The 26692-nt window shown below is 42.4% G+C and overlaps 2 protein-coding genes across 7 annotated transcripts in view; one reads left to right on the top strand and one right to left on the bottom strand.

Annotated features, from left to right (window-relative positions):
• Window positions 1-831: 831 nt before the first annotated feature.
• On the top strand, window positions 832-18140 carry HBP1 (HMG-box transcription factor 1). Of its 4 annotated transcripts, none has more exons than XR_009274755.1 (11): window positions 832-867; window positions 4721-4913; window positions 5997-6231; window positions 7029-7161; window positions 7940-8051; window positions 8153-8265; window positions 8613-8769; window positions 9338-9482; window positions 11754-12116; window positions 15370-15511; window positions 17040-18140. XR_009274755.1 is itself a non-coding variant. In XM_058805050.1 (11 exons), the coding sequence occupies exons 1-11, from the start codon at window positions 853-855 to the stop codon at window positions 17055-17057; spliced, it is 1593 nt and encodes a 530-aa protein (XP_058661033.1). In that variant the 5' UTR covers window positions 832-852; the 3' UTR covers window positions 17058-18140. The 4 variants fall into 4 exon arrangements, 3 of the variants coding, with proteins under 3 accessions (XP_058661033.1, XP_058661034.1, XP_058661035.1); XM_058805050.1 differs by having other exon boundaries at window positions 11754-12083; XM_058805051.1 differs by having other exon boundaries at window positions 834-867; window positions 4725-4913; window positions 11754-12083.
• The window catches only part of COG5 (component of oligomeric golgi complex 5), a 175769-nt gene continuing 165580 nt past the window's right edge, over window positions 16504-26692 (bottom strand). For 2 of the 3 annotated variants that reach the window (XM_058805046.1, XM_058805049.1), the window contains exon 22: window positions 16504-19001. In XM_058805046.1, the coding sequence (XP_058661029.1) occupies window positions 18887-19001 (115 nt within the window). In that variant the 3' untranslated portion in view covers window positions 16504-18886. The remainder of the gene's footprint in view (window positions 19002-26692) is intronic. The other variant, XM_058805047.1, reaches the window with a different exon arrangement.

The raw sequence follows: 26692 nt of genomic DNA, 5'->3' as shown, positions 1-26692 counted from the left end.
TTTTGTGACGAAGATGTGGTCTCTGGAAGAGTTGTGTCTCTCTGATCTCCTGGAGTTAATGGGTAAAAGTGGGAAACTGTTTTATTAGTAATGTTTAACCAAACCACACTGTTATTTTGGCAATAAATGTATGGGACTGTCTGGGACACACTACTGGATCGATAAACCTGCATGGATTCAATTTATTTTCTCCTCCCAAGCCCAACTTGTATTTTGGGCCTAAGCTCCCACCGGTGCCTTTTCAATGAAAGAGCGGCGAGGGCCGAGGCCGAGCGGAGCTGCTGACTCACTCCTTGACCTTTGGCAACCTCCTGTGCCCTGGGCGCCGCCGCCGTGCCTGGGACGCAGCGCGGGCCGGTTCCGCACAGCGCGGCTGGGCCGGGCCGGGCCGGCGGGGCCGTGAGGGCCGAGCGGGGCCGTGCGGGGCGGGGGGCGCGGGCGGGCGGGCAGCGGCCGGGCCGGTACACGTGTCCCGTGCCGCTTGTTTACTATCGCCGCCGCCGCGCGGGGCATCCTGGGGGCTGTCGTCTTATCGCCGACCCGTGGGCAAGCGTGGGCGGCCGTGGTGACTACAGCTCCCAGAGTGCTTCTGCGGGCGCTGGCCGAGGCATCGACCAATCGGCGCGCCGCATGGGGGTGATTGACGTGCAACACGGTGCAATCCGCTGTGCAGGAGAGTCAAAACATGCCCGCCCTCCGGGAGGAGTCCTGACAGGCAGGCCAGCTAGCCAATAGAAAGTGGCTGCGAATTGAGCAACGTCGCTTCTGGCCACCCAGCGCCCGAGTTGCTCCTGTAGAGGGCGGGACCCACTGAGAGAACGGGGCGGGGGGGCAGCCGAGGGGAGCTCGGTAATGGCGACGGGTTCGGTAAGTGCTACAAAGTTTCAAGCTGCCGCTTTTGGGGGCTGCGAGGCTCTGGCGGGGGACGGGAGGGGTTCGGTAGCTCAGACAGCCGTGCTAGCAGCTGCATGTCGAGCCGAGGAGGTCGCGGGGTTCAGTCTTTTGACGGCGACGGGAAGCTCGGACATTGTTTACTGTGCGCCTTCCCTGACCGGCCCCGCGGAGCCGCCACCCTGCCGCACCGCTGGGTTGAAACTCACGGGGTGTGCCGGCGCTCTTTGTGCCCTCTCAAACCATGAAAACAAGCGGAATAGGGGGGGTGTCCCCCCCTTGTTTTCCCCGGGGAGCGGCTGCCCGCCCCGGTCTGTCAGAGCGAGGGCGCCGTGCCCGGTGCGGGAGCAGCGGCTTTGCGGCACGGGGAGCGTTTGGGGTGCCCGTGGGTGCGGGTGAGCCCCGCGGGGGGAGCCGGGCCGGGGCGCGGGGGGGCCCCCCCGGGCCGGTGTTACGCAGTTCGAATGAATGGGGCCGAGCGCGCGTGCGCCGTGCGGCCGCGGGTGTAAACAAGGTCACGTGATGGGCGGGGGGAGCCCCTGAGGGGCTGCGGGTGAGGGGAGCTCGGGGGGCTCCTCCCGGGGGTCCCGGGGGCTCCTCCCGGGGCTCCGCCGCCCCCGAACCGCCCGGGGAACGCCGTCCTCAGGCGGGGCGGCGGGGGCAGCGCGGCCCGCCCTGCGTCAGCGAACAGGCCGCCCGGGCTTGGAAAACATGGTGAATCACGCTGTGCCTCGGCTGCGCGCTCTGGCACGGCCGGGGACGTGCAGCGAGGATTCCTGATCAAAGCGGCTGCGCCAGGAAAAGTCCCTGGTGTAGATCCAGTCTTGCCAGTATGTTGTGTTTTGCTTGGAGGAGCTGTTCTCCAAATTAAACTGCGTCCAGCTTATTGCTCAGGCGTAGAGCTGGCCTGAAACTTGGTCAGTAGGTTGGGGGAAGAAAGGCGAATAGCAGAAGGAAAAAAGCCACGGGAAGCACTTCCACCCAGGCATTCCTGCGCACTGCGGTTTGGGTGGATGCTGCCCAGTTCCTGCTGAACCCTTTCGCAGCCACAGTCTTTATTTACTTTTCTCCCAAGTTTATTTGTGTCTCTCAGAAATAGACATGATTCAATTAATAAAGTCTTTGTTAGCGTTGCCATTTGTTTTAGCGTGACAAATTCACTTACTTTAAAGCACAAAGTAATAATTTCATTTAGCCTCCAAAGACAGCTACAGTAATTACAGTCCTGTGAAGCATGGTTCTTGACAACATCTGACACAACAAATTTTCAACATAAAGTTGAATTTTAAAAAATTTTTACAAGCTGGTTAATGACAAATCCCCTTCATGTTCAAACCATTAAAAGGCTGAGGAGAAGAGAAGGACATGATGTCTAAAGTAGGCTTTAATGAAGTAGAATAAAAAAATGGAAAAGTAAAGTTGGGCACTTTGTTTGTTTTTCTTTGTAATTCTCTTTCAATTTCATTGTCATTCATTTGTTAGAGGATTCTTTGGCTTTTGTACACAGATGGCTTTGGTTTGGAGAAATTCTTGTGACTTGGAGGAATAATTCATTTCTCAAACAAGTATCTCTCTTGTCAGAGTAGCATTTTGTATCTGTACCTTATCTCTGACCTTCAGAGTGCTGGGATACCAGGACATGGACTTTCAAGTCCTAGCACCTGGCTAGAAAGGAAGGAGAAGGTAACATTCTAGAAATAAGTTTGAGTCTTCATTTTGGAAGGAAAATGGGAAAGGAAGAGAGGAAAAAATAGAGGGAAAAATAAACCAAACAACAAGGCAGGAGGGAAAGATGTAGATAAGCCAGAAAAACAAGGAGTGGCTTTTCAGAGTTGATTAGTTGGAGATAATCTTCAAGGTCCTGACCTGTACTACTGAGGTCTGGTTTTTCTGTTCAGAAAACTGAGCTATCTGCTCTTGTGGTGTTCTGTCATTTTACTGTCCCTCATGGGTGACAGGGGTACAAATTTGGTTAAAGATGTTTTCTGGAGGTGAAAATAATGTCACTGATAGTTTGAGTTGTGTATTCTCATTTCTGTCACCTTTCTTCTCCACTTTAAAGTCAGAATAAGCCAATGTAGCTTTGTAGTACTGCCATTTGAGTAGAATCAAACATCTTTTTATGTTTAGCATGCAAGTTTATATAAGTTTTGCATATATTTGAAAGATTAGGAGATCAGAAGTGTAGAAATTTTCCAGTCAAAACTCTCCTGGATGTGATCCTGTGCAACCTGCTGTAGGTGAACCTGCTTTAGAGTAGAGGGGGCTGGACTAGGTGACTTCCAGAGGTCCCTTCCAACCCTGTCATTCTGTGATATGAAAATATTGTACTTTTCTAAGCTATTGTTGATATTTTTCTAATGTAGCTTACTTAATGGACATACATATGGTAGACTTCTCAGGTTTTCTTTCTTATGAACTGTATTCTGCTCTTTTGTGAGAGACTTATGATTATTTTTTCAAGGACACTTCATTAAAGTACAGGCTAATCATGTTATGGTGGCTTTAGTTCATCCTCATCTTAAAAAAAAACAAAGTAGATAACCAAATGACGAAAGACTGGAATAACATTGTTTACCAGGTTTTAGAGACAGTGGTTGTGTAGAATAAGCACACAGTTCTCTTTTGAAGATGATCTAACATAGTGGATCTGGTATAAACATTACTAGGATTTGGGAAAATGAAACTGAAGTGAAGTTTTCCAGCAGAGGTAACTTTATCTGTCCATTTTCAGTGAAGGATGTTAGGAGTCCAGTGTGTTTGAGACTCTTCCTGGAGGCCAGAGATGGGAAGGGTGGTGGAAAAGGCTTCTGCAGACACCAGTGCTGAAAGGGCAACTGGGAAAATGTGGGCCTGATCTCACAAGGTTGGAGACAGCATTTTTGCTTTGATCTTAATTTTCCAGGCCTGTTTCATGGTTCCTCAAGTCCCTGGGTGTAGCAGCTTGCCTCTGAGAGAGCAAGACACTTCTTTGTGTGTGGTAGACATGGAGCAAGTGAGGGGCTGGCTGGTTCTGTGAGGCATCTGTGCATGAGGCAGTGGGAGCAGATGGGGTCCCTCCAGGCCAGGGTCAGTCGTGGCTCACAGAATGTTTTGGGTTTGAAGGGACCTTAAAAGTCATCTAGTTCCAGGCCCCCTGCCGTGGGCAGGGATGTATTGTGAGGATGGTCTTGTAAAAGCAGTGGATTTGGTGGCAGGATGGCTCCCAATAACTAGAAGAAAGAAAATGTCACACCAGGCTTCAAGGAGGAGGATGTGGGGAAATTACAGACTGGTCAGCGTTAGCCTTCAGGTATTTTATTAGGCAAATTCTCCTGACAGCCATGTCCACCCTCTTTGTAAGGCAAGGAGTTGTCTGGAATAGCCAGGACAGATCAGCCAAAATCAAATCTGGTCTGACCCATCTGATTGCCTTTTGTGATGGGCTGAGTGCTATGGGTACCAAGTGAATGTTGTTCATCTTGGCTTGAGGTGGGTGAGGTAACTCCAGGCTCTTGGAGGAGTGGGCACAGGCTGTGGAAGTTCAAACCTGCCTGAGGAGCAGCTTCTTTACAGCAAGAGTGGTTACTGGAACAGGGAAGTGCCAGGCAGTCTCCATTCTTCAAGACACAAGAAACTCAAGTGGCCAGGGCCCCAGGTGGCCTCTTGACTTCAGAGTTAGCTCTGTTTTCTGTGAGGATTGTACAAGATTGTGTCTAGACACCCCTAAAATATGCTGTGATATTCAACAGACTGATGAGGATTTAGGGCCTGGTAATGAAGTAGTATATCGGATGCAACTTAAAACAGTTCACATGTATACAGATTTCTAACCTCTGTCTTTCTAAAGTCAGATACTTTGGACCATCCTAACATGGTGTGGGAAGTGAAGACAAATCAAATGCCTAATGCAGTTCAGAAACTCCTTCTGGTAGTGGACAAGAGATCTTCAGGGATGAACGAGTCACTGGAGTTGCTGAAGTGTAATGAAAACCTGCCCTCTTCTCCTGGATATGCATCCTGTGATGAGCACATGGAACTTGGTAAATAACAAGATTTTTTCAGAGGAAACTGAATTCTGAAGTTTGTTTTAGATATCCTATACTGAAATTATTGGAAGGTGGTTGAATGAAATTGCTGATTTTTAGCTTGGGTAGGGCAGGGAATTGTGACATCTGAAGGTATTTGCAGTCATTTTTCCCTTTAACCCATTTCCAGTTCTGACACACTGGCCTGTTGACTCAAATATGTTCTTGAACTGTGAGCCACAAATTTCTGCTTCTAGTCCCCAGAGGAGCAGGGTTTTTTGGCACAAGAAAAACAAACAGAAAGCTCAAGGGCTCCTCCTAAAGGAATCATGTTGCTTTAGATCTGCAAATTAAGATTCTGGGATAGGGGAAGATTACTTCAGTTCTTACAGATTGGAGAAAAACAGCATATACCATAGAATGTATCAATATAAGCTGTGAAATATTAACAAATTTAATTTAAATTATGAAGTGATTAAGAATAATGATACTTATATGACAGCACATAGCACAGACTTCTGTTAACAGGCTGGGGTCTTTTCTGTTACTCTGTTTGGGATAGGGAAGGTGTATATTGTTGGTGGGAATTCACCCTACCAGGCTCTATACCCAGCTTTCATGATTTATTTAATCTGAGTTATTTAACTTTGGTTCCCTGGTGGAAACCTTTTATCTTGAACATGGTCTGATGTTGAATTTTTTAGTGTCACACCTTCAAGGACAGATTAATGTAATTGTCTTTTGTGAAATGTTTTAGTATTTTAGTGAAGCATGCTGTTTTTGAATAATACTGCAGTATAGTTCTGTGTAAACTGGTCAATCTAGTAAAAACTTTAAAATCAGAAGTACATTTTTATTTAGTTACCTAATTTTTTCTTAAATTTATTGTGTGAATATATAATTGACTAGAGATGTTACTATTTCTGTGTCCATTTTTATGAACAGGGTTTGTGAAATGTTGGTAGTTGTCATATGAGAAAATAAAATTACTTTATTGTGATTCCTTTTTTTTTCATCAAATTTGCAATATTTGGTATCAAATTGAGTAGACAGCAAAGAATTGAGTATAATTATGGTAATTTGTGCATTTGTTTGTAGATGATCTTCCTGAATTACAGGCTGTGCAGACAGATTCTACCCCACCTGCACTTTTTCAGCTTGGTGCTGATGTTTCACATCAGGAATGTTCAAGGCCTTCATGGAGCCAACATACCTCAAACAGCAATCCAGAAAATGCTTATTCTTGTGAGAATGGGGTGAACTGGTTGACAGAATTAGCAAACATAGCCACAAGTCCTCAGAGTCCTTTGATGCAGTGTGCTTTTTATAACAGGTACTGACACTCATTTCACTTTTGAACTATAGGGATTTATTTATAATCCTGTCTCCAAAATATTTCCTTCACTCTTTTCACCCTCTGACTTTGAACTGGAGCCCTATTGTTTGGTCTTTTTATTTGTTCTGTGAAGGTGTGCACAGAACTCATCTCAGAGCCTGGTGCAAAAGCTGCTTAGTTTCCAGCTGTGAATGACATAGGATGATGTAAAGACTTTGCCTACCCACAGCAGGCTCACAAATTATGGACATTTACCTCATGTGAAGCAGCAGATAAAATCTAAGAGGAATTTCTTACACTAAATTCTTCAAGCTTTCTAGTGCACAGACTTCACATTTGTTTTTATTTTTAAACAGCTAATTGGAAATCTAATGCAATGTGTATTTTAGTAGTGATCTTTTTGATCTTTACGTTCTGTAAGGCTGTGAGCAGCAAGTGTTGGATCTTGGAAATCACTGGGCTTCACTTCTTATTGTACAGCTTTTCTTAGGTTTTTAATCAGAAAATTTGTAAAAACTTCAGCATTGTGCTAAGGAGATGCCACTGTGGAAGTAATACTGTCATTTGGGTGCTACATAGAACCTATGCAGGAGTTATGCTACGTATTCCCTTTGCCTGAGCTTGTGCCCTTTCATCATCCCCTTGGAATACTGGGGAGGTTTGTGTGGGAGGTTTGTTTGGTGTTCAGCTCATGCAAACAGAAATATTTGCAATAAAAGCATTTTAGAGTAATGGCAGCAAAGTCTCATGTTATCTTAATCTGAGATATGTTAAAATACATGTTTCTGTTGTAGATCATCTCCTGTTCGCATAATAGCAACAAGCAAAAGTTTACATTCCTATGCACGTCCTCCACCAGGATCTTCAAACAGTGATCCTAACTTCTCCAAGAATGATGTGGATGAAACACCACTCAGACATGAAAGGGTGAGTTGTTCTGAAACATTTTAAAATAAACACGTATGAGCAATGGGTTAAGTTTTTTTACAAGGGAAACTAGCTTTAAAAAAATCTGTTTAGTGTTAATACTGTTGCTGTTTAAGCTAGATTTTCTGTTACTTTTCTTTTACCACACAGGTTAGGCTTGTAGTGCTACTTTGTATTTTTTGTGACGAAAACACTTTCTAAGAAAGCTCTGCTTCTATTGTGATTCCTTCTACAGCAAGCTTTAAAAAATTGTTATCTGATTTGATGCCTCAAAAGGAAATATGGATCCCTTTCCTTTGAGATGCACAAAGCCTGTCAGTCCTGTGTCTCCTTTTCCCATGTATTACTTGGTATCTGAAATTTGTTTGTTAACAACAGTGAATTTTCTCCAGGGATTTATCTACAACTGCCTTGAGCCTACAACTTTCCAGCACTGGACCATAGAGTAATCTGCTTTAAATGATTCTGTAGATGACTAAGGAATGATGAGGTGTAAAATGCTTACAAATGAGCATAAGATAATCCATTGAGATGAAATGAATCTCAGAGAATGAAACCCAAAAATGTCAGGATGCATCTCAGAAAAGGAGATGAAAACAATCCATTCACATTTTTTGCATTCCTTTAATCTTTGTCTTCATGTTACATTCCTATTAGTATTTAAGGCAAAATGATGCCACAAGTGAAAATAGAGACTGTCTTAAGACATATAAGACCAGCCCTAAAATGCTCTGCAGTAAAATACCAACACCATTTTGCTTTTTTTTCTTTTTAATAGGCAAATAGTGAATCAGAATCTGGCATTTTCTGCATGTCATCACTTTCAGATGATGATGATTTAGGATGGTGCCATTCCTGGCCCTCAACTGTGTGGCATTGTTTTCTGAAAGGTAAAATAGCATGTTGCATGAAATATGTATTTGTTTTATGTTATAGGTTTTCTTTTTAACCTAGCACTAATGTTCTTTTTTTCCTTGAAAAAATCCGTTAGGCTCTCGCCTGTGCTTTCATAAAGGACGCAATAAAGAATGGCAGGATGTTGAAGAATTTGCAAGATCTGAAAGCTGTGGAAAAGAGGAAAATCTCCCAGCCAGTCCTTACAAGGTAATTGTTAGTTCTAACAAACTCACTGCAATACCTGTAGCAAATACTTTGTTTCTTACATTACCCCTCTGCCTTTAATTACTGTCTCAGGAAAATAGGTTGACATTAATGTTGTTTAGAGCTGATCACTGTGCTGTTTGTGGATCTCACAGAAAGGCACTTGAATTAAATTCATTTATGTATGTTTTGAATGTATGTCATCTTTATTAATTTCTAGCTAGATAGAAACACAAATTAGAATATTGTTATTTTATAATACAATGTATGATGATGAGTATACACCTAGAGTATGCACAGGTATATGCTTTTCTTGGGGGAAATTTTTTGAACTGTATGTGTGTTAACAGGACTATGGTTCCAATGGTTTGAAGTTGATTTCTCATGAAGAAAGCATTTCCTGTGGTGAGTCAGTGCTGAAGCTGACTTTTGATCCTGGCACAGTGGAGGATGGCTTGCTTACTGTAGAATGCAGACTCGATCATCCATTTTATGTTAAAAATAAAGGTATGAAATACCTCAAGTACACATGGTTGCATATTAAAATATTCTCAGAAAGTGACTGCAGTTTTTGTTGATACCTCATATTGTTCATGAAAGTGATAAAAGTTGTGGTGTAGAAACAGTTTACTATCTTTGTAAAGTAATCCAGAATATGAACAAACAAAAAAAACTGTGAAGTCATAAAGCTCCTGGAATACTGCCTATCTCATAAGGAAAGAGTTCATTGAGTATATCAATGGAGCTCAGGAAAGCAGAAAGACTGGGGTGGGGGGAGACAGGAAAACTGCAACTAAGGGAAGCTTTTCTCACTTGCTAAAAATGGAACTTCTGATGGTAAAAGTCTCCAGGATTTGATTCCTTTTTTCCTAGAATGAGATTTTATTTGAAATAAAAATAAACTGTTTGCAATAAGAATTCCCTAAGTAAGAGTTTCTGATTTTTCTTTTGTATGAAAGAAACTACATCAGAACACTTTTATAAAATTATGTAATTTCAAGATGTAGGATTGCTCCAATAAAGAACTGGAGAGATTGTCTGGCCGTTTGTCTAATTTAACTCTTTACCACTTCAGGTTGGTCATCTTTTTATCCAAGCTTGACTGTGGTACAGCATGGCATTCCATGCTGTGAAATGCATCTTGGAGATCTGTGTCTACCTCCTGGACACCCTGATGCCATTAACTTTGATGATTCAGGTGTTTTTGATACATTTAAAAGGTAATTTTTGGATAAAGTGGCCTCAGTGGTTCTTGTATTTAATGAGTAGGCACCTTAAGTCTGGAAGAATTTGAAGCATTATATAGAGGAAAGGGAGAATAGTTTTGGCAATACAAGATAAATGTTAGGAAAAAATTAATACTCAGTACTAGGAAAGCTGTGTAATTATGTGCTCTGCTAAACTGCATAGTAATGCCTTGGAGTGAAGTAACTTTTAGCTTTTTATTATGATAGTTTAAGGCAGATTAGATAAAGCAGTAAAAAAAATATATATTGTCTTTATAAATTTTCCAGGTAAAGTGGATTATGTTTGAAAAACCTAGTACAATTTTCTGACAATAGTATGTCTGCCAGCTGTTATCTCATGCTTCATATGCAACAATACATCTGAATTATCTGAGTAGTTTCGTAGTGGTAAATGCATGTGCAGTGGCTCTAGAATACAGTATGTTCATAATCTTATTATTTTTGTGTATTCTGGTTTTTGGCATTCTTTTTATTATATCAAACCTACTAACTTCAGAGTTTGATTCACTTTGGGGTTTACCTGAGCTAGAACTTCAACCAGATAACCTTCAGAGGTCCTGTTCAACATAAATTACTCTAAGAGTCTAAGGAAATAATAAAGATTTTTCCATATTATTTTGAGATTTTAAGATTTAGTAAAATCCATCTTTTCCTATGATGTTAGTGTCTTTTTAGCATCTGTTTTTAATCTAGTTGCACTTTGGTTTTTTACAACAGAAAAAAAGGAATTTAAGATGCTCTTTGCAGTTCAAGCCCTGAGAGCTCTTTGATGATTTCAGTCAGGCATAGAACAAGTTCAGATTGCTTGGCTTCACTCATTTGCTGTCTGGGTGTTTTTCTTAACCCCTGGTTACTCCAAGTTAGCTGTTAGAATCATGGTAGCTACATCTCACTGAAAAATCTGCATTTCTGGCTCCTTACTAATTTGCAGCCTAGCTGAATACTGCCTTGTACTTCAAGTTCCTTGTCTTTCTGGGCAGAAGGGAGTGACTGAGTAAGGAGCATGCAGCAGCTGCAGCTGTGATAACAGGACAGAACTAAAAACAGAATTCTGTTTCTGTGTCATGAGAAGGAGATTAGGAATAGGAAGGGTGCTGGCCTGTTGTAGAACAGAGGTCCTTTCTCCTTATCTTGTGATACCTGCAAGATGGTCAGCATTATCCCTCCCTCCTGCTTTGTACTCTCCTGATGAGGGATGGTGGAGGCCACTCGTAGGGCTCCACTCTGCTGTGTGGTTCTGTCCCACAGAGGAGCTGCCTTTGCAGAGAAGGGCTGGACTGCCACATGCAGCATCTCCTTGCTTGTAGTTCTACTTGGTATTCGCAAAAAAGCCCTTCGAAACCCTTATTTTGGCCATAAATCATGCAACTATAGCCACACTGAGCAATAGGTAAGAGGAGCATTAGCATATATATCTTTATCTTGTGATGGTAAATTAGTGGTTTAGATTTATGATTGAGTAGCCCCTTTCCAAGAGTGTTTTTCCATCTGGAGATGGTAACAGTCTGTGGAATAAAACTACTTCTTTAGTGATTAGAAGTTAATTGTAGTCATTGGTTAGCTAAAAATTGCAAGAGTTTGTCATATTTGGAGATCTGAATTTTACGGAAACAAGTCACCTAAACTGTTCAAATACCTCGAGAAGGAATGTGGTGGTTTTGTCACTAGAGGGCAGGCGTTTGTCAGCACAGCATCAAATAGTGCCAAGTCACGGGGCCCTGCGCAGGGCTTCAACCTCCCCGGAAGGTTTGTGTGTAAAATAGTCTGTACTCAACTGCCCAGAGAAGTTATTTGTACTGAAGTGAATATAATATAATTTATTTTAATACAGCGGTTTCATATTTGGGTTAGTATATATTTGCAAGTGAACTCTGCATTTCTTTCCTTTCTGTACCTGTCATTGACTGATCAGGTTTGATTTATGGTAAGGACAGAAGCAGAAAGAAAAAAATGTGTTTAAAAAGAGAACAAAGTTTTAAGATATAGTATAGGTAACAGATACATAGCTGAGGAAAGTACATAGCAGAACATGGAAAGTTGCAGTCTTCATCACATTGAAGAAAATACTAACTTACAAAGCCTTGTAGTTTTTTGTTTTTCACACTGACATCCACATCGAGCACAAATCATTATGTCACACAAAAAAGGACAAAATACTAGAATTGTAGTAAAACTGAAGAGTGAATAGATAGGGGTTTTACAGGAACATTTCTGGATGCTTTATGATGTGTGTCCTCCCTGCAGTTACGATTTCACCCCGATGGACTCCTCTGCAGTGTATGTGCTCAGCAGCATGGCTCGCCAGCGCCGCGCTTCGCTCTCCTCTGCGGGAGCAAACAATCAAGATGCTGAGAGATCAGAATGCAGTAGTAAAAACTGTGCCTCTGCTGCATCGTCACATCTTCCCTCCAATCCTTTGTACAGCAAAGCTGGCAAAAGCCACACCTCAGGGACTGCAAGTACTGTGAGTGCCACTTCTCCAAACAAGTGCAAAAGACCAATGAATGCCTTCATGCTTTTTGCCAAAAAATACAGAGTTGAATACACTCAGATGTATCCAGGGAAAGACAACAGGTAATGATACAAACTGCAGTTTTGCTATTACTGGTGAGTTAGAAGAGTATCTGTGTCCCACTTTAATATTTAAATAGGCTAAATGTTGCATTTGAAATAAAATGTGTGTATTGTTTTAAGAAAAAGTTTTGCAAGATGTTAACGTAAAGGGTGGTTTATGGGTGGACTGTGAATATTTTCAGTACTCGGTGAACTTGATACAAACCATTTTTGGCAAACTTGCCTTCTGATAAAACATTGGGGTAAAGCAACTGATAAATGTGTGTGTGCACTGGCAGAGGCACAGATACAGAGCCGTTGTTGTTTACAGTGATGAGGTGCTCTGCTCGTGTGCTGTAATGGAAAAAAGGGAGTTTCTGGTTCTTCTAATTAAGTCTTGACGTATTATTGCAAATTGGTCCTGAAGTTGCAAGCATTTATTTCCAGTCTGTATATCCTGTTGAAGAGTGGAGTACTGATAAGTTAGGATATCTCAAAGATCATCATCCAGACAGCACATTGCCAAATTTTTCTTGCCCTAAAGGCATTTAATGATCTGTTGAAATTTGCAGGAAGAATTGTATGACTGTGTTTGGGGGGATAAGTCTTTGTTAGTTTGTTCTTTTGTTCTTAATCCCTAGCCTGTTTGCTTTTAAACATTTTTTAGTTAAGATTTCCATTACATATTTTTTAAGTAGTATTTGGTACTAATTGGGTATATGTAAATAGAAACCAAAACACATGAACATGGCCTGATCTTACAATCAGATTTTTTACTGTATGTAATTTTATAAAAACTGTTACTGTAAAAATTGCATTGTGACATAAACATTCTTGAACTAAATCTGGTAAAAATTAAAGTTGGCAGGGCATTGAAAGGGGTTTTACTGTTTTATAATGTTCTAATAAGGAGGCTGTAACTGTTGCTGAAATAGAGAATCGTGCCAAACAATCCCAGCCAGTCTTGTGTGTCCTGACAATGATCTTGTGTAATGTTTATAGTAAGTTCAGTGAAGCAGATCTGCTGCCTTCACACTGATTGCAGCTATCAACGAGAAATGGAAGAGAATGTCAGCCAGGAAAGTTTATGATAGTTATAAATTTAGTTGAAAATGCTGATTTCAAATGGATGCAGTGAACTGGAGCTGTGGCTGCATGGACGTGAAATATTTCAGTGAGCAAGCAGGACACTGAGCACGTTTACCTTGAAGAGATGACAGAGTTACCAGTACAGTTCAGAATGCACTGCTCACTGCCCTGCTTGGGGGACAGTGCAGTTTTTGGCTGCAGTTCCATGGCATCCATAAAACACAGGGTGGCAGAAATAGCATTAGTGATAATTGATACAGGCATTCAGCTACTGTCACTCAAGTGTTGCTGAGGCATTCATTAATTTAGCTGCAGGGAGGCAACTCTCATGTTTTTCAAATGTAAGTTTGTGTCTTTTTCAGATGTATAGAGCTGTACTGTATAGAGCTTATAACATAGTAGCCACTTCTGTACAGTGTAGTTCTTATGTTTACTGCTGTTATTTCCTTATGGGAGTAAGAGAGTACAGAACTTGAGGTGTTCTGAGTTAAATGGGCTATTCTGAGACAAAACAGCTCAAGGCACGTCAGCAAGACAGCGAGCTTGTAAACATTCAAAGCACAAGTCAAGAGTCACACGATACTGAAATGGACTGCAAGACCTGTTTGAAAAACTGCTGTTAGGGCTGCACTTGTTCATTTTCTAGATACTCTTCACTGTAACACTGTAACCATAGTTGAACTTGGTTGTGTGTTCAGAAATTCTTTGAGTAGTGGACCTTCTAGAGATGAGGGAAATTATATTTTTGTATAAAAGATTTCATGGTGTATTTTTATTTGGGAAGGCAGTGGCTTTTACAGCAGACCTGCTCTCTCTGGGTCACCGTGTTCTGTCCTGAGGGTGTGAGTGATCCAGTACAAGCTGGTGACCTAGAGCAGACAGGTTTCTGGTGATATGCCTCTGGATACTGTCAGAAGATGAAAAAGCTGCTAATTAAACTGGGTATGTTTGCTTCTGATGACAGACCAAAGATACTGGTTCTCAGTTTGGATAGAAAAACAGAAATTGCACTGCCAAAGAGACAGGCTCTCTTTGGCAGTGCAAATGGGTTTGATGGCAATGGGATGTGGTGTCCCCTGGAGGAGTTTGCTCTGAGGAGTCATTGGAGCACAGGGCAGTGCAGGCTCAAGGGCTGTCTGGGCACTCTGGGATGTGGTCCCTGAGTGCTCTGCAGCTCACAGAAACCTGAATGGCACCACTCAGCCTTGCAGGAGTCAAATCCATTTTTTTCAGTGGTGCAGAACAGCACTCAGGATTGCTGTGTGTGCCATGTTATGGAAACAGTTGATGACACTCTAATTGTCTTGATTCTTTTTGAATTATCTTCACTGCCAGCAAGGAACTTTATTAATAGGAGAAAGAAAAGGACTTAGTTGTGTCCACCTTTTTCTTAGAGCCAGTCACAGAACTCTCATTGCTGTAATCCCAAGCCAAAGTACAAACCACTTCATAGCTTTAATAGTCACTGATAAAAGAGCTGTTGTTTAGAGATTTTCATTCAGCTAAAAGACTGAGTTAAAGCTTTAATGGGATATTGATCCAACATTTGGGAGTGAAGTTAAGCAATATGGCAGGCTAGTACAGGGAAGTGTTGTCAAAAGACCTAGAGTTTGCAAGGAAAGGAATTAATTCAGTATCTGGAAAAGGCTATAAATGTACGAGAACAAATGGTTCCATTTGCACAGGAATGGGAACATACCAGTGTGTTCCACCCAGGATGGATTAAAGGTGGAAGAAGCTACAGATATTGATTAAATAGACATGGGGACTTGCAGTTAATCAAATATTTGGCTGAGGTCATATTCAGTTCATTGCTCTAATTATTAGAGAACATATTTTCAGCAAATCTGGTATATGATCTTCTAGTATGAAAGTAGAGCAAAACAAATGTGAGTTACCATTTGGTGGTGGTTTTTGTAACATCTCTATTTTGCTGGTTTATGCCAGTTGCTGTATGTACACCCTTTGAAATGTTAAAATGTGCACTGACCCATGCTTAGCTAACACAGAAGTCTCAGCTGTTTAACTACTAAAAGAACTATGAGAAGATAATCACAAATAGGATCATTTCAATTTTTAACATATACCTGATTTCTTCCTTGTGTGTTAATTCCACATTTAACTCACATCTTTTTTAAAGCGCTCAGATAAAAACAAAAAAAATATCCTGGTATTTCTTAGCACTGTCCTGACTGTACTGTAAACATTTATCTTGCAGAGCCATAAGTGTGATACTTGGAGACAGGTGGAAGAAAATGAAAAATGAGGAAAGAAGGATGTACACACTAGAAGCCAAGGCCTTGGCAGAGGAGCAGAAGCGTTTAAATCCTGACTGTTGGAAAAGAAAACGAACGAATTCTGTATGTTTGTGAAGCTTTTTCATCATGCTGTTACATATGTTCAGATGGGTGGCTGCAGTGTGTTTTGTTCAGAATAAGCTGCTTTCTTAGTAGCTGAAACCTTCATTTACTCCCCTGTGTTGTGTAACCTGCTTTTGGCAGTTTGGCAGGAGACAGATCAGGAGAGGGTCTGTCTGAATATTTTATGAGAGTTTTGAGGATTCTGGTTTGTACTCAAAGTTAGCTTGCTTGTGAAATGCAAAGGAAGGGCACGTGGTCTTTTGCTTTGAAGTGAGTTCATAAGGTTGTACCTGAACTTCTTTATCTTCTGTAAAAGCTTTTTCTTTACCTTTTCCTAGTTTTCTTATTGGTAATTTATATCAGCATATATGAAGATACTGAAGGAGCAAAATAATTTATCCCCGTGAATGCCTTTCATTTATTAGTCTGTTCAATTGTAAAATAAATACAGTAGATAACACAACTGTAGGAAAAGAAATTGTTTTCCACTTTGTAGAAAGCCATCAATATAAGAGTCTGCAGCAATGTATTAGTAGGTGGGGGATGTATTAAGAAAGAGAAGGGCTTTAAAGCTGAAACATCAAAAAAAGGAGATTCTGCTTGTTCAACTAGAAAAGTAGATTGGAAGGAAAGATCCACTGAGGTGCACTGAGTGCTTGCCAAGTTCTTCCATTTAATGGCTGGGTAGGAGCTTGAAGGGTGGTGTGGACTTCATCTACATGGTTGTGAAACCATCCATGTGGTGTAATGTTTCATCCTCAAGTTACCCCTGTCCTTTGATGTGTAAATATGCTTTTTTCTCAAGAGCATATGCAAGTGTTGCCTTAAGACTGAATAAGAAATGCTCCAACACTGAGTTGCTTCTTTCTGCTGCACATACTTTGTGCAGTTTCCAGTCCCTTGTTGCAGAAGGTTCCACCAAATCCCAGCTGCTAGGAACAAGCTGTTTTTCTGTTCACTGCATTCTATTTTAATCAACAGTGACAGCTTCTGTTACATTTCCTTGTGGGTTTAGTTAAAATAATATGATTTATTTATTCTGCTTTTACACTACAGCAGTTTTGAGCTTTGGGTGGTGAGATCACAGGCTCACCTGTGAGCCTCAAGCAGCTCAGAGGGTGTGTTTGTGTGTAGCTGAGTAGTGATGGGTTTGCCTCAGCAAGGCTTTCCTGCCCTGCCTTGTAGTAGAATTTTCCTTGTCCGTACAGTCTTCAGGCCAAGAGAACAGGATCTGTAGAACCCATTTCCTCGGTGTTACAGCAGGAAATACCCTCTGTAATCGTTCCAGTTCAGTGAACTGAGCTGTATGCAGGCTGGGAACCTTACCCTGTAATGACAGTGGGCTCCAGGCTGTGACACCAAAGTCAGGATGGTCTTTTGATGATCAGGGAGTAAAACGGTCTGCTTTGGCCTTTTTGTTTTCTTCTGAATAACTGACCAATGATTAGAAATACTTGTGGCTTTGAAAACAAGTGTTGGGCCCTTTGCTTGGTAATTACTAACCCGGTTTTCTCTTCTCTTTTCTCAGGGCTCACAACAGCATTAAGCCAGAATTTTCCTGTTAACTCTGTATTTACAAAATGGCTGTTGCTTGATGGCGAGAAGATGCAAGATCAAGGTCTTACTCTTTGTTGTGACTATGTGTGACCATAAAATACTGGCACCATCGTGGAAATTATCTGAGTGCAGATTTGCTTTTTACAATAGAACATTAAGTAAGCTAAAAACTATCAGCATTTTAAACCAAATTGCCTTATTTTTCTTCCAAACTTCATTATGTATCAGGTAATATAGGCTTGAAAATGGATATCCTGTGGTGCTAAAGTACTTTAGAAAGAGGCGAAGGAGATATGTATAAATGTTTATTTTTAAAAGAAAATGTACAAAAAGGGGAATTTTAAAATATGTAACAGCTGTTTATATACATTGATTCTTATTGCTGATTAATATGTATTGCACAACTGTATTATTAATTGCGATTCTGGGGCCTGGGATTTTCTGAAATGGCAAAGTGTATTATCAGCTTGCAGCTTCCCAGCCTGCCCTGCTGCCAGCAAGTTACCAGAATGTGGGAATGGAGGTTGTGGTGTGATGTAGCAAGGGAGCTGCTGCTTGGGATGCCACTTAGAAAACTTGTAGCCACAAGGGAGATATTTTTGCGTCAGCTGGCACTAGTTAGAGCTGTCATTTTGTGGTGGAAACAATGGCCTGGACAGGATGAAACAAATAAATAGCGTTATCTCAAGAAAAGTGGTGCTGTTGTTATCACCATCATAGTTATAACTCTGTGTTTTGTCTTTGCCACATATTCTACAATATTTTATTTTGCCATAAGACATCTTTATGGTGGGGGCAAACTTTGCACTTAACTATATGTGCAACACTTGCACTTTACTTTTTTTTTCTCCTCCAACTGTCTAAAATTAGAGCAGCTGCGTTAAGACTACAATTGCTTCTGCTGTGAACATTTACAATCATGGCTTTTCCTGTACTAAACAGCTGTGCGTTGGTTTTTTTTTAAGAATCACAACTGTAAATTTCAGTTTATGACACGTCTACATGATGTTGCCCCTAAGATTTTTGCACACTATATTCTTGTATATTATTTCAAATAAATTCATTAAAATTTGGTGTTGTGTATTTTATAAAATGAAGAAGACTAATCGTGAAGTCAGCCCTGCAGCAATGAGCACATTCTGCATGGAAGTCTTTACATGAACCCATCCAAAGTATATTTTAATGCTTTGCCATTAGGAAGCTAGTGAAGAAATTCAAATACTATTTTCAGGATTGGATAGTTAATGTTCTTTATTACAGTTTAAGCAAGAAGAGTTGAAATCAATATAAATTATTTCTAAGCAAATAGCAGTGCAATAGAGAAGCATTTAGGTTAGTTATAAATATTTTTCCTTGCGTTAAAATTAGTGATTTTTAGATGGAAACTGATGATTCAAACGTTTCAAAAGTACAATTTTCTGAATACGGCTAAAATGTATTCAACTGTTTAAAACTCTACTTGTAGGAAAAGAGCTGCTTCCTTATTTGAGATATTCAGCAAGTACACTGTAATATTTGAGTTCTAATTTTATACTGTTCTAAATTCAAAAGGAATGCTTAAGAATGTTTCAATTAGATTAGACTTACAGCGCATAAAAGTTGTACAATTTCCTTATAATATTTCTCTAGAAGTAAGTTCCTGTAATGTGAACACAAAGCAAGAAGACAGAAGTTTCAAACATGAAGTAGGTAAACGTGTCAGTGTAAAGCTGATGTACTTGGGGATAATTTACATGAAGAGTGAGTACCCATTGTGCACCAAAGCCCCCAGCTGTGTTACCATCCATCCCCTGGTGTGAGAGCCTTGTCCAGGTGTGCTCACTGAAGGGTTGACATGGCTTTCTGCAGCAGCTGAACCATTATGGGATAGACTGGTGCAAACTCCTTTCCCTCTCTTGTTCTCACTGATTGAACATAAGCTTCCAGTGCACCACTAAAAAAAAAAAAAAAAAAAAAAAGAAGTAGCTAAAGCAATTAAGTACTGTAAATTCAGGATCTGCAACAGAAATTATTTGCCTTCTTCCCTCCTGCAAAATTTTCCTCAGATGGTCCTACTTGTCTGAGGAAGGAAGTGAACACGGAAGGCATTGCAAAGCTGTATATAATTGTTCCATGATCTTCAAGTCCTTTCTTGCATGTTTGAGGAGCAAACAAGTTAACATTTAAATAAGCAGCAGCATGTTGCAGATGGCTTGAAATGACAGCTCTGACGCACAGACTCAGTGCTGCACTGGTAACCTTCAGAGAGGGAGAGAATAATCTCCAGCTGCTGCAGACGCTAAGAGTGCAACTTCCAGCAGGAAAGGTGGGGTGAACACTGGTGAACCCCCACCAGGCCCTGAGGAGATTCCTGGCACAGCCTTTGGAACTCCCATCTTGGTCCTCAGGAAACGCTGCACTAACCCCAGAGAGGGCATGGGCAAGGCACGGCCTGGCTCTCTTACACATTGTCACACGATGTCACATATGGAGTCACCATGTGGGAACTGCACAAATAAACACTGCACAGCTAAAAGGGGTGACTGTGGTGATGCTTCACAACACAGGGTCACCTTTCAGCCAACATTCTAGTACACAGTATTGTTGAGTGACAGCATATTTGTAAAACAAACACTGTAAGTGCTCATCTGTTGAGGTTCCAACTTACTAATTCATTAAGTAGGCCAAGCTATCGTTGCCACCCTTAAATATAGCTTTGAATATAATTTTCTTCTCCCTTTCTGCTTCTATTTCTTCATTGAACTGATATGATCATCTTGGATTTTCCTTCTAAAATTCGCTTATTTTTTGCTATTTGCAGCAAAACTGTGACATTAAGAAAATGCACAAACAACAGACCCCATTTCACATGGAGACTAATAGAGCTCCTGGTATGTGGCTCTTCCTTTTCTAATACAGATTGTCACCACAGTGCTTCCAGCCCCCAGGGTCACTGAGCAGGGAGTGGGTCTGGGTTTTGTCTCCTGCCTTCCTTTCTGGGAGTGCAGGATGCACCAGCACAGCTGCTCTGCCAGCCAGGGAGCCCAATGGCTTTTAGCTACATGGCAGGAACATTCCCAGTCCCACTGGGAGAAGGCAGATGGTTCTTGTGCACATCTGGTGAAGGGGTGGGGGGGCACAGGGGTCAAGGGAGACGGTAACACAGAGCAACCACAAATCTGTGCCTGTAAATACACACCCACTGCTGTAGGATGGTGGGCTGTGCAGGCAGAGCTGTATTTATGTTTGCTGCTCCTTCCAACAAACAAGCCTTTGGTGGAACCCTGCGTTCCTGCACGAAGAGTTCATGGATTGGAAGGCAGCACTGCTCCCTGGTACGTGCCTGCTGGCAGCAGTAGGCAGTGAATCAGGCAAGGCTTAAGGAAAGGAAAACAAAGGACTGAAGAGTGATATTCAGCCCATGTTTCACACACAGGGGCTTCTCCTGCCGTAAGATGGTAAGAGAGGAGCAGCCAAGATCCCTGTGTGATGCTGCAGCCCTGGGAAGCCTCAGATGAGCCCACCAAACCTGACAAAGCAGAGGAGATGGTAGGAAGATGCAGGGTCACAGTACACTTGGGTGCCTGTGAGTAAAGATGCTGCTACCTCAGCAAGGGCTTGGCCCTTCCTCAATAACTTGTGCCAGAGCGTGGCTGGGAATTTCCAGCAGAGTTCATTTATCAGCAAGTGGAAGATGCTCCTGAGGCCAAGGCCTGTGCTCAGGTCTCTGGAGAGAGGAGTCTGAGCTTTGGGTTCCTGTAAGCCAATGACAGCCATGGCAGCCCTGCCCCACGAGCTGGTCCTGGGGCTGCTGCCACTCCTGCCAGCACTGATCCGTCAGCCTCGCCGGCAGGGAGCACCAGGAGGAGCTGCCTGTCCCCAACTGGAGCCCCTGCCATGGAGTTTGACAGGAAGAGAGTGAAGTGTGCAACTGTGCAACCAAAGAACCCAAGGCAGCTTCACCTCTGAGCATAGGGTGGGACTGGAACAGCACAGCACCAGGGAATTCCCACCACAGCTCCCCATGTCCCATGCAGCATCCAGACTCACAGCCCCTCTTTGCTGAAGCCCAGGACATGCTGTCTGGGAGGAGACCAAAGAAGGATGGACTGGATGATTGGAGAGTTGAGATCCTTCAGAAAAATAAAGTTACTGAGCACAGAAACAGTTCCTTATGCTGGCCTTGGTGCACTTGAGAGCTCTTAAATTTTGATAACTTCCTTGTGAGCTACTGCTGAGGGGTCCACAGCAGGTACAAATACACTGTAAGGAATCACTTTGAATTTTTTGCACAGCAACAAACCACAACAGACAAGGAATCTGTTACAGGCAGAAAGACAGGGAAAGAATATTTATTTTATCTAGCTAAAGTAAACCTGACATTTTGCACATGGTGAGCTCTCTGAGAAGCTTCAGCCTGCTCCTTCCCAATGGTCCCTGGGGAGCAGCACAGGGTCTACAGTGAAAAAGGCAACTAAAACACTGCTTGCTGCAGCCACAAAGTGCTTTGGGTGCAGCTCACTTCATTCCCAGTAAAGGCCATCATCATCATGAACTGCAGAGAGATTAGGCACATCCACAGGTTTATTTTAAATCCCAAGATTTAGAGAGAAAAACTGGGGGAATGGGACAGCAGGAAATTGTGCTTTTTAGAGAAACTGGCCTCTTGTAGCAAAGAGGGGCAACATGTGATGAGCAGACTGAGCAGCAGGTGGGAGATGCAGGCAGGAAGGGGTCAAGGATGACATCAAGGATGCCACCCTGATGAGTGGAGATGCTTCAGAAGAGTCTGAAATGTCTCACATTTCCACTCAGGTCAGCACTCAAGCGCTCTGGTCAGCAGTAATTGTTAGACATGTTAGATGTTTATTAGCTGCTACAAAGAATTGTCCCTTGTTTTAAAAGGACAGTTGAGGAACTCCTGTGAGTTTTCTTACTGTAACTGTCATTTATCTTGATAAATCTCTCCCCTTCCACTCGGCAGTATCCCTGTCTTTTCTATCCTATACACTCCTCAAATGCTTGGTGAAGTTGTGGGTTGGCATCATTACCCAGATGGTAACACTGCTATCCCTTAACTGATTTATCTCCTTGCTTTGAAAAAGCCCTTGAAAAAGATTACAGAGATAACCAGATAGATGAAAGGGAGAAGCTTTACCCTAAAAGCAGCACCCAAAACCACTCAATGTGAGCCCTTGATAATCCTTTGCCAGACTGTTATTCCCATCAGATCAAACAAGATGGAATGAGATTTAGGCTATGCTAAGTGCCATACTGCAGTATTACAGTCCCACTGTCACACCTCTAGTAGCTTTTATCTTTTTTCCTTCTCTCCTGCCCCAAAAGAATCTGATTTAACTCGCAAAACCAACTCCAGAGGTAGCTAAAAGGAGTTTTGCAGGTCCCTTCTGCTGCACTTGCTCTTTTACTGTGGCCTTCCTTGCATTGTTTCAAAGAGATGGAGTCAAACCTCACAAACATAAGCAACCTGAGAGCATCACAACTCTTACCCACTCCAATCAGTAATGTCAACACTCTAAGGTGAATTCTCAGGCATTTTTCTAGAAGAGACCTTTTACAGCTTTACACTAAACAATGAAAACAAAATCTTTCTGAATACTCCAACTGCATTCACTATTTTCCTGTGTCCCACACCTGCATCTCCAATGGAAGTATTTAAACACTCTGAAGCTGAATGTTTTTTTTTTTAAAGCCATTCATAATTCATAATCATTATTTCACCTGAAACAGTGAAAGAGCAGTGTCTGTGATAAAGCTGAGTGGCCTGGAGAACTCCCTGTGCCCACCAGGGCAGCCTGGGAGCCTGCTCCACACAGGCAGGGGCAGGAAAGCAGCCAAGGGGAGGACGAGAAGCTGCTGAAGGCTGCTAGCAAAGAGGCAGCCTGGGGCTCCACACCTACCAGGGGGCAAGGGAATCATGGCCAAGCTCAGAAAACTCCTTTGCATTGCTGCCTGTGTAATGACACCACAGAGGGAGGCCAGGAACTCTGTCCATTCCTGGTAGGAAAGGCCCAGGTAGCAAAACGGCACAAATCCAGGGAGGAAAGTTGTTTGGAGTCCAGAGAGCAATGGTGAGGTTGCTCCAGAGTGAGAGGGAGGAATGGGCTGGAAGAGGTGACTAAAGGCACCAATGGTCATAGAGTAGACATGGTTTCAGAAGCTCATTTGGGATGGGAATTTTGTTTTGCTGAAGGCAGTCAACAAGGCTTCAGGGACTGCAGCATACAGAACATGGACAGTGCAGGAAGTTGCTTGTGGCAAAGCAAGATGATTGCTGCTGCATGCAGCCAGACTTCAGTGCAGGCTGCCTGAGCTGGGCAACTTGGAACACCACAGGAGCTGCTGGGAAGCCTACCTGACTCTAATCTGGGGAGATAAATGAATTCAGGGGCTTTGTTAACACTTGAAATGCAGAATTTTCCATGACATTTTGGTAAACTTTAGCAGTTCTAGCTCAAATGAGCTTTTGTTAACTATGCTGGCAGTGCAGGACTCAATTCAGATGCACTAGTTTAGCATTAAAATCTTAGAAAGGCAGGCTCACTCCTGTTGAGGACACTGCAAAAACACCAGTGCCAAAGTAGTTGTGGAAAAATAAACAGCCCTATGGGTGAAAGCAGTATCATGAAGTCTCCAGCACAGAGATGATCACAGCTGTTGTCATATGGAAAGATGTAACATATATCTGTATTATTGTTTTTAAGATGGAAGAAACCCTGTTTATGTAATATACAAAACATACTCTTGAAGGGATTAGACTCAATAATGCCCTAAATACAGCATCTTCTAGTCTAATAAAGGACATAAAACCTGTTCAGCAATCTGTTTCTATTTCAAAAGACAAGCTATGGTATACATTACAAATATTGTTTGTAAAAGAGAGCTATGGAAGGAGGGTTGGTGGGATGTTCTGCATATATTAATGCTTCATTAAAAATGCCATAAGAAGTAAGGAAAAAAAAAGCCCTAAGTTTAAGATGCCCTCCCACATAAGGAAAAGGATTTTAAAGCACTTATTAAATTACTTCACTTGCATGAGCAAAACCATGAGCTTTCTTGGAAATCAGGACAAGCTGATTATATAAGACCCTGATAGTTCTTTAAAATGTTATTTGAACCCATGAAGATTTATATCTAGAGTTAAAAGGAAAAAAAAATATTATTTGGGTTGTGGCTCTTAAGGGATCTTAATGTGGATCCCTTACAATGACTATAATTAATTAATCTTATATGGAATTGTGAATCCTAGTGCTACCCTCCTGGGCTCTGCCTTTGGTCAAATGGAGTCAGATTTCCATGGTGAGCTTCAGAAGAGGCAGGGATCCTCTTTCTGCTCAGCACTGGGACTGCACCCCTGTCCTGATCCATCAGCAGGGCAGCTGCACGACACTGGGCCAGACTTTTCTTTAGTGTTTTGGTAAAAGTCTCTTTGCTCTGCAAACTTTGGGGCAAAGCACAAAACGGAAAATCTGCTGTGTACGAGCACATCTGTGTGACACCAGGTCTATTTAACCCAGTGCTATAAAAATTACTGTAAAAACAAACAGCAGAACCTCCAGCAGCATCACCTGTAGGACAAGAGAGGAGCTGGAGACATCTCTGGTTGTGGCTGCCTGCCTGAGTGCCCTGGGGTTTGTGCCTGGCTGGCAGCGCCGCAGCCCCGCCGGGTGTGCTCCTGCCCCTCCTGTGCTCCTGCAGATCTGAGCCCAGGGCACAGCTCTGCCCTCCAGGCTGAGCCCAGGGCACAGCTCTGCCCACCAGGCTGAGCCCAGGGCACAGATCTCCAGCACACAGCTCTGCCCACCAGGCTGAGCCCAGCACAGATGGGGCTCTCACAGTGCTCCCCAAGCTGCCATTTGTCCCTGCCCCAGGCAGATGAGTGGGCAGAGCAACTCCCCAGCTCAGGACAGCTGCTCCTTATGGAAATGAACCCTTCACTGGGTCTGGCTTTCAACTCTGCTTCAGCAAGGGTGAGCTTGAGTAACGGGAGTTAACACACTCTAATGGTAAAGGTGAGAATTTGGCCCTTGAATGGATGAACTATCCTTCAGGCTAGCTCAAATTCTGTCAAGTCTAATAGGGCTTCTTTTATGGAAGAAAAATTGAGTTTTCAAGCTTAATTTAAAAAGAAAAAGAAAAAAATTGCCCTGACCAGGCAATTGCTCCTTTCAACACAATCCCTGCTCAGGAAGGACACCTGCAGCAGGGTCATCTCACCTAACTTTAAATGTCTCCAGGGCAGCTGGCTGCCTGGGAGAGCTCCTGTGTCCCAGCCCACACTCCATTCACTGAACAGAGAAAATGGGAGGTTTCAGGACACAATGCAACTGACCTATTTTAGGTACCTGCTTCAGGATGAGATGAATCAGCCCCAGCAGCGCCTGTTTCTCTCTGTTGTCTATAAAGGGAGTCTGGCAAATATACCTCTGGCCAGGTAAATACCACCCCCATGCTGAACTCAAGCAGAAGGAAATGCACAAAAATGCTCAGAATGGGACTAATTCATACCATTCACACCACGTTGCAAGCAAAGCATTTAAGACCTACAGAGCGGAAGCAGCACTCCAATTAGCTTTAATATGAGCCTAGAAGGATCCTGGTAACACAAGGAAATTAATATCTAGGCAGCAGGTCCCTAGAGTAATTGCACACTTGTTACAAAAGGAAGTTGCACAAAATTACCATTTGCAAGGCTGCAGCAAACAAAAAGAGAATATTTTGATGTAGGGCAGTGCAGGGATCTGAGGCCTCCAAACATCCAAAGTTCAACTCACACAGCTGAGCAACTACAGGTGGAAAAAGCCTGAGGAGGGTGACTGATAGAAGAGCAAGAGGCCTGCAGCTCAACTTGGGTTCCTATGAAACACACAAAGAGCTGGCTCAAAAATCTTCCAATAGAGTATTAAAGAAAATATGAGTGATTCATGGTCACACTAGTGACTGATGTCTGCTTGCCCGCCTTACATATGGATAACCAGCCATGAAAAATGAATAAAGGATTCAGTGAAAGGATTGAAGGGAAAACTTAAGTATTCCAGCTTGGCTACTTGGTCTAATGGATGACACTGTGTCAGCCTAAAAGCCTCATCCCAAGGTTTGCTCCTTAATACCTCCATGGTTAGAACAATTTATCAGTGTCTGAACATGACCACCAGCACGCCCATTACCTGAATCAGTCTGGATGAAATTTAATTGCAGACAAAGACAAAAATGTGTTGTAGTTTAAGGATGGCATTTTCAAACTTGGGAAAACAAACTGAAGAGAAAAAATCCCACTAGTTTCAAATGACTTGCATTCCCTGCTTTCCCTACTATATCTAATCAAAATATTCATAGCTGATTACATATACACCTATCACCTATGTCTCTGTAATTCAGTGTCATGGCTTGAGATTCAAGAAAAGCTGGTTTTGTAGACAAACTAGACCAATCACAAGTATGATTTTCCAAAAATACACATATGAAGAGACACAGTTTGTATTTTAATATTTCAAAAACAAATCCTAGAAATATCTACTGGTGATCAACTAGTATCTTCTTAACTGGCCTGATTACTACATAGGACTGTGTGGTGCTATCAGCTTCAGGAAATGTAAATATTTATAGCAGACTCCTCTTGGCTGC

The sequence above is a fragment of the Ammospiza caudacuta genome, chromosome 5 (assembly GCF_027887145.1).
Source record: "Ammospiza caudacuta isolate bAmmCau1 chromosome 5, bAmmCau1.pri, whole genome shotgun sequence".
Lineage (NCBI taxonomy): Eukaryota > Metazoa > Chordata > Aves > Passeriformes > Passerellidae > Ammospiza > Ammospiza caudacuta.
Note: the sequence above shows the minus strand (reverse complement) of the source record. Positions and strands in the feature narration are given on the sequence as shown.